At 43.6% G+C, this 12,275-nt stretch overlaps 1 protein-coding gene across 2 annotated transcripts in view; it reads right to left on the bottom strand.

The window, feature by feature from the left end:
* The window catches only part of LOC110534686 (uncharacterized), a 30,889-nt gene extending 21,331 nt beyond the window's left edge, over window positions 1-9,558 (bottom strand). Inside the window, exons 1-3 of one of the 2 annotated variants that reach the window (XM_090187510.1) lie at window positions 9,048-9,558; window positions 8,531-8,661; window positions 8,159-8,323 (exon numbers count right to left, since the gene is read on the bottom strand). In XM_090187510.1, the coding sequence (XP_090043636.1) occupies window positions 8,159-8,323; window positions 8,531-8,661; window positions 9,048-9,336 (585 nt within the window). In that variant the 5' untranslated portion in view covers window positions 9,337-9,558. Of the gene's footprint in view, window positions 1-1,734; window positions 1,866-2,298; window positions 4,336-8,158; window positions 8,324-8,530; window positions 8,662-9,047 lie in introns of those variants that run through there. The other variant, XM_021619618.3, reaches the window with a different exon arrangement.
* Window positions 9,559-12,275: the final 2,717 nt, after the last annotated feature.

Genomic DNA, 12,275 nt, shown 5'->3' with positions numbered 1-12,275 from the left:
GACTAGTCTCTCAAAGCACTTCATGAAGACAGAAGTGAGTCCTACGAGGCGGTAGTCATTTAGTTCAGTTATCTTTGCTTTCTTGGGTACTGGAACAATGTTAGCCATCTTTAAGCATGTAAGGACAATAGACTGGGATAGTGAGCGATTAAACACACCAGCCAGCTGGTCTGGGAATGCTTTGAAGATGTGGCTCGGTATGCCATCTGGGCCAGCAGCCTTTCGAGGGTTAACACATTTAAATGTTTTACTCGTGTCGGGGGGGTGGGGTGGCAGTCCTTTTTAGCGGGCCACGACGGTGACACGGTATTATCCTCAAAGCGGATAATACACGTCACGGACACCGACGTCACAACTTCCAGTTTGTCTGGAAGCGTGACGTCAGTGTCCGTGGCGTGGTTTGGATCTCTTTTTGTAGTCCGTTATTTTCTGTAGACCCTGCCACATGCGTCTTCTGTCTGAGCCGTAGAATTGCGACTCCACCTTGTCCTTGTACTGGTATTTCACATGTTTGATTGCCTTGCGGACGGAATAGCTACACTGTTTATATTCAGACATATTCCCAGACCTTTTTCCATGGTTAAATGCGGTGGATCGCGCTTTCAGTTTTGTGCAATGCCACCATCAATCCACCGTTTCTGTTTAGGGTAGGTTTTAATAGTCACAGTGGGTACCACATCTCCAATGCACTTTTTTATAAACGCACTCACTGAGTCAGCGAATAGGTCGATGTTGTTCTCGGAGGCTGACCGGAACATATTCCAGTCCACGTGATCAGAACAAACTTGAAGCGTTGCTTCCGATTGGTCGGACCAGCATTGAATGGTTCTCGTCACTGGTACATCCCGTTTGAGTTTCTGCCTATAAGACGGAAGGAGCAAGATGGTGCCGTGGTCAGATTTGCCAAAGGGACGGCGGGGGAGGGCTTTGTATGCATCACGGAAACTAGAAAAGCAGTGGTCGAGGGTATTGAGCATGCGTGTAGCACAGTCAATATGCTGGAAGAATTTAGGTAGACTTGTTCTCAAATTTGCTTTGATAAAATCCCCAGCTACAATAAATGCAGCCTTAGGATGTATGGTTTCCAGTTTGCATTTTGTCCAGTGAAGTTCCTTGATAGCCGTCTTGGCGTCTGCTTGAGGGTGAATGTACACAGCTGTGACTATAACTGACGAGAATTCTCTTGGTAGGTAAAATGGCCGGCACTTGATTGTAAGGAATTCTGGATTGGGTGAACAGAAGGACTTGGGGCATTGGAAGGTGGTTTCTACAGAACATACTGAGTACTCCCAACCTGAATTTTACCTCTGCACATAGAATAGTTTATTTCTCTATAAGCCAATATGTAATTCATAGGCCTACAGTGTATTGCATTGGGACCAATAGAGTAGGTGGAGGAGGAAGTGTTCCTGTATATAGACCTCAGTCCCCCATGAAATAACACCATATATAGATTCTGTTTTAAATCCACATTTAATATCACTTAAATATGCACAAATATGAATCATTGTTAATGTTAAGACAATTATTTTTCATATCATCATATAGAAAAATGTTGAAGTACTTTTTAGTGTTCCTGATGAGACGCTAATAGACGAGGTTTAACAAGCTCCCCTATGGCAGATACATTAGGATGTACATGTATGCAAATTAATAGCTATGTGGAGCCTTTCTGAAATAAAACGGGCCAAATTTGATGTACTGTAACGTTTAATGCAACTCTATTACACTAACCTCTATCACAATAACATGCTGGGTTGAGGTTCCACTCCCCTCATCAACAGTGATTGGTTGGTCATCTCTCCACGCGTTGTGTCCCGCTGGCTTCGCAAAGCTCCTGTGGCCTCCAGTGAGATGTCCTTCACCTGAGAAAATGATTGGGTAAAAGGGGTGGTTAAATGATGTACTGTCAATGCTCAATTGTATAGTGTACATTATTGACACTGTCTACAATTGGCAAGGATGTAAAGTAACACTTCTTATGACTTCTTGATATACTATTTATTGATTTATGTTCCATGCGTCACATTCTTTTTGAGTATGATAATAGGACATTCAGTAGATCAATAATCTACTTGGAATATGATCTTGTCTTTGTGCAAGAATAATTTGTTCATAATTGGCCTGCCTAGTAAAACAAACAAAGCTCAAATAAAAAAGTTGTGGATGATAGGTAAGTAATAAGGGGAAGTATTGCATACTATCCAAGACCAAATTCTGGACAACACATCTGAACACACACTTGCAGAGGAGAACCGGGCGACAGGCCCCGAAGCATCGGCCTTCTGCAAAATGTACCTCTTGCCATTCCTCTGTATCGATCGAGGATCTTGACACTACTGGGACGACTGGCGAGGGCGCGCTCTCGGATTTTCCTTTCTGCGCGCTCCCGTGCCACCTTCAGTTCCATTAGCTGAAGTTTCCTCCGCAATGCCCTGTTTTCTTTCTGGCTTTGAGTTATTTCCAAACGAAACACTGCATAGTCGTCGTCTACGAGTTTACAGATATCTGCCACGGCTGAATTCGCTAGCACCTCCATGATGGAGGCTATTTGAGAGTGAAAAACCATACAGTTAGCCATTGTTACTTTTAGCTAACGTTAGCTGGCTAGCGTTACCTATATAACGTCTATCAACCAAGTCCTGTAACCAACGCGAATTAAATACAACATCGGGTAAGTATGTGATGCTGTGCAGTTAAATTTGTCATAGTTTGAGTTCCCTCGTGTTAATAAACGTCTAAAATAACAATAAAAACGCTGACGTGGAAGTGCTTCTTGGTCATTGTTTACTTCCGTTTACGCTCTTCTTCATTTGCGTTTCCAGCAGACTAGATGCTGTATTGCTGCCTTTCTCAGGTCAGAGTGCGAATTACACATTTCAATACACTACATGACCAAAAGTATTTGGACACTTGCTCGTGGAACATCTCATTCCAAAACCTTGGGCATTAATATGGAGTTGGTCCCCAGTTGTATCTATAACAGCCTCCACTTTTCTGTGAAGGCTTTCCACTAGATGTTGGAACATTGCTGCAGGGAATTGCTTCCATTCAGCCACAAGTGCATTAGTGAAGTCAGGCACTGATGTTGGACAATTAGGCCTCCAATTCATCCCTAAGGTGTTTGATGGGGTTGAGGTCAGGGCTCTGCAGGCCAGTCAAGTTCTTCCACACCGATCTCGACAAACCATTTCTGTATCGACCTCGCTTTGTGCATGGGGGCATTATCATGCTGAAACAGGAAAAGGCCTTCCCAAAAACTGTTGCCACAAAGTTGGAAGCACAGAATCGTCTAGTATGCTGTAGCGTTAAGATTTCCCTTCACTGAAACTAAGGGGCCTAGCCCAAACCATTAAAATCATCCCCAGACCATTATTCCCACCTCCACCAAATTTTACAGTTAGCACTATGCATTGGGGCAGGTAGCATTCTCCTGGCATCCGCCAAACCCAGATTTTGACACTAGAAATAATGGTTGTTTTTAAATGGCCTGAGGGGCAGTTGACTTTTAACAAATCACATACTCAGTTACATAGACTTGGTTAAATAACAGGGGTTGACATGATTTTTGAATGACTACACCTTCCGCTGTCCCCCATACATACAACATCTGCAAGGTCCCTCAGTCAAGTAAAGCACAGATTCAACTACAAAGACCAGGGAGCTTTTCAAAAGCCTAAAGAAAGGCAGTGGTTTGTAGATGGGTAACAATAACAAATCAGACATTGAATATCTATTTAATTAAGCATGCTTAAGTTAATTTCTTTACAAAAAAAGATTTGCAGTTTTGAAACTACAGTAAAAGTGCAATAACTGCAGTTGACTGTGGTATTTTGGACACAGTAATTGAAGAATAACTTAATTATATTAAGTTATACTGCACTCTAACAGCAGTTGCATTGCAAAATTACTGCAGTAAAAAGATAAGTATTTTGGTCGCAGTATTTGCAGCATACTGCAGTTATACTGCACTCTGACTGCAATCTTTTTTTGTAAGGGTTATGCTGTGGATGATGTATTAAACCACTCAAACATATCAAAGATGCAGTTGTCCTTCTCCACTGAGCTGCAGGAAAGGAAGGAAACTGCTCCGGGATGTCACCATGAGGCCATTGGTGATTTTAAAACGGCTACGGAGTTCAATGGCTGTGATAGAAGAAAACTGAGGATGGATCAACAACATTGTAGTGACTCCACAATAATGACCTAAATGACAGAGTGAAAAGAATAAAAACATTTTTTTTTCTTCTCCAAAACATGCATCCTGTATGCAACAAGGCACAACAGTAATTTTACTATTTTTGCTTAAATGCAAAGCCTTATGTTTGGGGCACATCCAACACATCACTGAGTAACCGCCTCCTTATTTTCAAGCGTTGTGGTGACTGCATCATGGTATGGGTATGCTGGACATCGGCAAAAACAGGGTTTTTCAGGATGAAAAGAAACAGGATGGAGCTAGGCACAGGATTTTTTTGGGGGGGGGGGGGGGGGCTGCTTGTCACCAGACACTGGGAGAGGAATTTACCTTTCAGCAGGACAATAATCTACAACACAAGGCCAAATCTACATTGGAGTTGGTTACCATGAAGACAGGGAATGTTCCTGAGAGGCAAGTTACAGTTTTGAATGAAATCTGCTTGGAAATGTACAGTAAGACTTAAATGGCGGTCTAGCCATGATCCTCTACTCCTTGACAGAGCTTGCAGAACTTAGAAAATAATAATGGGCAAATATTGCACAATCCAGGTGTGCAAAGCTCTTACAGGTTAGGGGAGGGTTTGGCCGGCAGGGATATCCTTGTCCCATCGCGCACTAGCGACTCCTGTGGTGGGCCTGAGCGCAGTGCACGCTGACACGGTTACCAGGTGTATGGTGTTTCCTCCGACATATTGGTGCGGCTGGCTTCTAGGTTAAGTGGGCATAAGTGTCAAGAATGCCCACTTGGTTGGGTTGTGTTTCGGAGGACACATGGCTCTCGACCTTCATCTCTCCTGAGTCCGTACGGGAGTTGCAGAGATGAGACAAGACTAACTACTACCACCAATTGGATACCACGAAAAAGGGGGAAAAAAAAGACAATTCAATCCATTTTAATCATACTTTATTATACAATTTGAAGAAATCAAAGGGGTGAATAAAAGTCTTCATGAAAAGTCCCATTATATGTTTATTAAACATAAACATGATTTAAATACACCATATGAAAACCACATATACACGTCACAACTAAAAGTCTGCATGAGCTTGATACTGCATTCATTTTCTCAAAGTGTTTTTGGAAAAAAATTAAGTAGTTGAATGAAAGTAATGAAATAGGCATTTATGAACATTATATATCCTCCACAGTACAAACCCACTATGTAACATACTTTTTAGGCTTGTATATATTGTGATATACATTGTCACATTGTGATATACACTGCTCATAAAAATAAAGGGAACACTTAAACAACACAATGTAACTCCAAGTCAATCACACTTCTGTGAAATCAAACTGTCCACTTAGGAAGCAACACTGATGGACAATAAATTGCACATGCTGTTGTGCAAATGGGATAGACAACAGGTGGAAATTATAGGCATTTAGCAAGACACTCCCAATAAAGGAGTGGTTCTGCAAGTGGGGACCACAGACCACTTCTCAGTTCCTATGCTTCCTGGCTGATGTTTTGGTCACTTTTGAATGCTGGCGGTGCTTTCACTCTAGTGGCAGCATGAGACGGAGTCTACAACCCACACAAGTGGCTCAGGTAGTGCAGCTCATCCAGGATGGCACATCAATGCGAGATGTGGCAAGAAGGTTTGCTGTGTCTGTCAGCGTAGTGTCCAGAGCATGGAGGCGCTACCAGGAGACAGGCCAGTACATCAGGAGATGTGGAGGAGGCCGTAGGAGGGCAACAACCCAGCAGCAGGACCGCTACCTCCGCCTTTGTGCAAGGAGGAACACTGCCAGAGCCCTGCAAAATTACCTCCAGCAGGCCACAAATGTGCATGTGTCTGCTCAAACGGTCAGAAACAGCCTCCATGAGGGTGGTATGAGGGCCCGACATCCACAGGTGGGGGTTGTGCTTACAGCCCAACACCGTGCAGGACGTTTGGCATTTGCCAGAGAACACCAAGATTGGCAAATTCGCCACTGGCGCCCTGTGCTCTTCACAGATTAAAGCAGGTTCACACTGAGCACATGTGACAGACGTGACAGTCTGGAGACGCTGTGGAGAACGTTCTGCTGCCTGCAACATCCTCCAGCATGACTGGTTTGGCGGTGGGTCAGTCATGGTGTGGTGTGGCATTTCTTTGGGGGGCCGCACAGCCCTCCATGTGCTCGCCAGAGGTAGCCTGACTGCCATTAGGTACCGAGAGGAGATCCTCAGACCCCTTGTGAGACCATATGCTGGTGCGGTTGGTCCTGGGTTCCTCCTAATGCAAGACAATGCTAGACCTCATGTGGCTGGAGTGTGTCAGCAGTTCCTGCAAGAGGAAGGCATTGATGCTATGGACTGGTCCGCCCGTTCACCAGACCTGAATCCAATTGAGCACATCTGGGACATCATGTCTCGCTCCATCCACCAACGCCACGTTGCACCACAGACTGTCCAGGAGTTGGTGGATGCTTTAGTCCAGGTCTGGGAGGAGATCCCTCAGGAGACCATCCGCCACCTCATCAGGAGCATGCCCAGGCGTTGTAGGGAGGTCATACAGGCACGTGGAGGCCACACACACTACTGAGCCTCATTTTGACTTGTTTTAAGGACATTACATCAAAGTTGGATCAGCCTGTAGTGTCGTTTTCCACTTTAATTTTGAGTGTGACTCCAAATCCAGACCTCCATGCGTTGATAAATTTGATTTCCATTGATAATTTTTGTGTGACTTTGTTGTCAGCACATTCAACTATGTAAAGAAAAAAGTATTTAATACAAATATTTAATTCATTCAGATCTAGGATGTGTTATTTTAGTGTTCCCTTTATTTTTTTGAGCAGTGCATATATCACAATGTCTGGATGCAATATTCTACCGAGGAACATTCAACACTGAAATCTGTTACTCTTGTTATTCCAAATGCATCTGTGAATCTTTTCTGATGGCGACAATGAAAATGAATCTTTGTCTTTAATGCAGGGTTTGATCTAAATGTCAGAAGCTATCGAGTGGAATGGTTATTTTCTATGTTATAGAGTGGAATGGTTTTTCTGCTGGTGTGTCCTAAGGTAGCTCCTCTCTGAGAACCTTTTCCCGCAGTGTGTACAGGCGAATGGCCTTTCTCCCGTGTGGACCTTTAGGTGCATCTTCAGCTGGTCCTGGCGGGAGAACCTCTTCTCACACTGGGGGCAGCTGTAGGGTTTCTCCCCTGTGTGGACCCTCTGGTGCCTTTTCAGGTGGTGCTGGTGGGAGAACCTCTTCTCACACTGGGTACAGCTGAAGGATTTCTCCCCCGTGTGGACCCTCTGGTGACTCTCCACCTTCTGGAGGCAACTGAAGCCTTTGTGACAGAACATGCAGAGGAACCGTTTCTCTTTACTATTGCCTGATGTGGGTCGCCCTCCTTGAGCCTGGGCTCTAGCCCTGTCGTTTGAGTTCAATACCTGATCGAAAAGGACGCGGCCATGTGAATCGGAAGGCCCCATTGACGTAGACACTGTGTCGTGATCCCTGAACGCATGTAAAGGGGAGTGGGTTGCGACATTTGAATTTGTCTCTAAGCTTTCCCTGTAGTCTAAGAAGTCACTGGTGTTGCCCTGCGAGTGTCCCCCTAAGTGAGTTTTGTTTGCATTCCATGTCAGAGGAGTGTCGTCCTCCACTTTCACAATCATGTCATCTAAGACTATAACCTCCCGTTTCTTATTTAGGCACCCTTCAGAGTATACACTACTACTGTACCGGTTCCAGTCACCTCTCATTGGATTAGTCTGTGTATCTAAGTCCACAGATGTGTCACCAGGTATGATCTCAGTCTCTGTAGCGTATGAACAGGACGGATCATTGCCAGTCTGTAATGCATCACCTGAGTCCTGATGGGATAGAACCGGGCTCGGGTTACCATAAAGTAAATTCTCTGAGCGGGGAGCAGGAGGACAGCCCAGTTGCCCCAGCCCCATTAAAGTCTCTGTGTCGGTCTCGGACTTGAGTACGGTGTTTGGCGTTCCACTGACCTCCGTGATGCTACGTCGGGTCCTGTGCTGCGCTGGGGAAATGGTGGAATCATCCGTTGCTACAGGGGGCGCTCCAGTCTGGATGTCTCTGCTGTGTCGTGGGTCATCCTCTCCTTCAGACCTCTCCAGCTTGACCCCAGGACCAGCAGCTTCTGCATCTGCAGACTGATAAGAAGCGAGGAGGTTATTACCAGTACATGAGTAGAATTTTATAAATATGTTGCGAGGAAGTCTCACAAGCTCCACTATGGCAGATAAATGATGATGTACAAGTAAGCAAGTGAATTCCTGAGGGAAGCCTTTCTGAAATAAATGAGCCACATTTGATTCACAAAGTAACTGTAATTTGCAATGCAACACTATTACACTGACCTCTATCATGATAACATGCTGGGTTGAGATTCCACTCCCCTCATCAACAGTGATTGGTTGGTCATCTCTCCATGTATTGTGTCCTCCTGGCTTCACAGAGATCCTGTGGCCTCCAGTGAGATGTCCTTCACCTGAGAGTGATTGGAGGAAAAGAGGTGGTTATTTTAGCTACTGTCAATGCTCAATGCTATATTATACACTATTCACAGTTTTGACACTGTCTACAATTGACATTGGCAAGGATGTAAGGTAACACTTCTCATAACTTCATGATATACTATTTATTGACTGATGTATTATGTTACATGCATCATACTGTTTTCATTGAGTAAATAATAGGAAATGCAGTTAATCAAGAATATGGTTAGAATATGAAATTGTGTCTATCGTAAGGTAGCTAAATAATCAGGGGAATTATTGCATTCAAGCCAAAAAACTGACCAAGACGCATCTGAACACATGTGCAGAGGGGAACGTGGCGACAGGTACTGAACTGTACATGTTATGCTAAATGTACCTCTTGCCATTCCTCTGTATCGGTCCAGGATCTTGACACTACTCGTAGTACTCCCTGGGACGATGCGCTCTCGCATCATTGTCCTCTCTGCGCGCTCCCGTGCCACCTTCATTTCCAGTAGCTGTAGTTTCCTCCTCAGTGCCCCGTTTTCTTTCTGGCTTTGAGTTATTTCCAAACGAAACACTGCATAGTCGTCGTCTACGAGTTTACAGATATCTGCCACGGCTGCATTCGCTAGCACCTCCATAATGGAGGCTATTTGAGTGTGAAAAACCATACAGTTAGCCATTGTTAGCGTTAACTGCTAGCTAGCGTTACTTATATAAAACCTATAATTTAAGTCCTGTTTCCAACGCAAATTAAACACTAACTTGGGTAAGGATGTGATGCTGTGCAGTTAAATTAGTCATATGTAGAGTTCTAGGGTGTTAATAAACGTCTAAATACAACAATAAAACGCTAACTTGGAAATTATTGTTCACTTCCGTTTACGATTTTTTCTTGGTGTGGTTTTCCGGCAGACAACATCTTTTTAATTCCGGTTGGCATCCAATATTAACGTTGCATTACCGCCATCAACTGGACTGGAGTATAAATGGGAAAAGTTCAAAGGAAAAACCTTGCCAACTAACCCAACATTCATTAAAAACCCACCCCCCATTCCACTATGTTGACCCTATCTGATCCTACACCCCGCCGACAGCCTGAGAGGACAGAACACTACCATTCAACACACCGTGTAACTCTTCTGTAGTAAATTATCCTAATCCCAAGCACTTCTCTGCAGCTGCCACCACAACACCTATTTTCTGTGATTTACATTCCATTCCTGCAGTACAGTTGATAACCATGGAATTGAACATTGAAAAGCCAACCGTGCCTTTCGTTCGTAGGCCTATTGCTCTGTTCTGGCAAAAGTCTACTACTCAACGGGAGCCTCTTAGGATCCTTCACGCTTGACCCATCTTCACTGCCTCAGCAAACAACACCTTCTGACTGGATACTTTGTTGCCTTATGCTGCCCTTCACAGGTCGGAGTGTTAAGTACACATTTTGTTCACAGGCCTGGGTGGATGGAACCCTTTCTCTCAAAATTCCCTGAAGTTCTTCTGCACTAAAATCTCTGACACCCAAAAACTTCCCTGCAGCTGCTACTACAAAATCAATCTTCTGGGATTTCCGTTACGTCTTTGCTGTACAATTAATGACCATAGCAATAAACACCAAGAAGCCAACCTTACTAAAGCACAAACTGTTGGGGTCACTCTGTACTGGCTTACTACTCACAGGAATCCTCTCAGGCTCCCTCACCCTTAGCCCTCCATCCTCTACTTTCCTCACTGCCTCATACCTGGCAACCTCAACCTGTCTCACTCGCACAGGACATTTCTGATCCCCATCAACATGGGCACCCCAACAATTGACACACACTCCTTTATCCCACTGTAGTGGGTTCAGAACAAAAGCTCTCACCGGATAACTTACATATTCTAACATTACTTTATCAGGTAATAACTCTGTATCAAAACTACACACTCCTTTGTCCCACTGTAGGGGGTTCAGGACAAAAGCTCTCACCGGATAACTTACGTATCCTAACATTACTTTATCAGGTAATAACTCTGTATCAGAACTCTAAAGTACCAACAGGGTCACTTCAGCCTTGCGTTCTCCACCGGGTCTGCATCACACTAAGTGGTGCGCCCCTTTACACTGAAGAGAAAGAATCTTATTGGTTGGCATCATAAGGTACATTTGAGTCATTTAGCAGATAATCTTATCCAGAGAGACCTACAGTTAGTACATTCATCTTCAGATAGCTAGGTAGGACAACCACATATCTCAGTCATAGTAAGTCCATTTTTCCTCAACAAAGAAGCTATCAGCAAATTCAATAGGTACTGCTTATTACATTCACATACAATCTCCTATGATCAGTATCTTTCAAGCCGAGTGCAGACTTGTTTAGAGAGAACAGTGTGTTAGCAAGAATAGAGTAGAAATGAATGGCGGGCCGTTCCATTTGATTTCAATGACTTTTTTTGGTATGGTGGGATATGCAAAATGGATCAACTTTAAGCACCTCTATCACCTCTATCAAATGTTTTGGCAATCAGGTCCAAAAAGTCCCTTTCTGACCTCTTCTACCATGTGTAAAGATGCATAGAAAGCTTCATTCAAATCAAAAAGGGGTGCAGTTAAAAAGTGATTGAAATCAGATGGAACGACCCACGAATGACTATTCCATCTACATCACCTCAGTAAGGTAAGTGTTCAACTGTCCTTGTTCTAGCCGAAGTTGACCGTCTCTAAAAAACATTTACTCAAGCCTGTTTCAAATGACATGTTAGCAAAGGGTTAATGAGGTGTGGTTAATTACCCTTTTTTACCCCAAGACACTTCACATGATAACTATAATATGTCAGCTAAAGAATATCAGATATCCCCTTTGTAAATCAAATAAAATCAAATGTATGGGTCACATACGCATGGTGAGCAGATGATATTGCGAGTGTAGTGAAATACTTGTGCTTCTAGTTCCGACTGCAGCAATATCTAACAAGTAATGTCTAACAATTCCACAACAAATACCTAATACACACAAATCTAAGTAAAGGAATGGAATGAGAATATATAAATATATGGATGAGCAATGTCAGAGCGCATAGGCTAAGATGCAGTAGATAGTGTAGAATACAGTATATACACTACCGTTCAAAAGTTTGGTGTCACTTAGAAATGTCCTTGTTTTCCATGAAATGAGTTGCACAATGAATAGGAAATATAGTCAAGACGTTGACATGGTTATAAATAATGATTTTTAATTGAAATAATAATTGTGTCCTTCAAACTTTGCTTTCGTCAAAGAATCCTCCATTTGCAGCAATTACAGCCTTGCAGACCTTTGCCATTCCAGTTGTCAATTTGTTAAGGTAATCTGAAGAGATTTCATCCCATGCTTCCTGAAGCACCTCCCACAAATTGGATTGGCTTGATGGCACTTCATACGTACCATACAGTCAAGCTGCTCCCACAACAGCTCAATAGGGTTGAGATCCGGGACTGTGCTGGCCACTCCATTATAGACAGAATACCAGCTGGCTGCTTCTTCCCTAAATAGTTATTGCATAGTTTGGAGTTGTGCTTTGGGTCATTGTCCTGTTGCAGAAGGAAATTGGCTCCAATTAAGTGCTCCCCACAGGGTATGGCATGGCATTGCAAAATGGA

This window comes from Oncorhynchus mykiss, chromosome 10 (assembly GCF_057628025.1).
Source record: "Oncorhynchus mykiss isolate SJ-2025 chromosome 10, ASM5762802v1, whole genome shotgun sequence".
Classification (NCBI taxonomy): Eukaryota; Metazoa; Chordata; class Actinopteri; order Salmoniformes; family Salmonidae; genus Oncorhynchus; species Oncorhynchus mykiss.
This window is presented reverse-complemented; position numbering and strand designations above follow the sequence as displayed.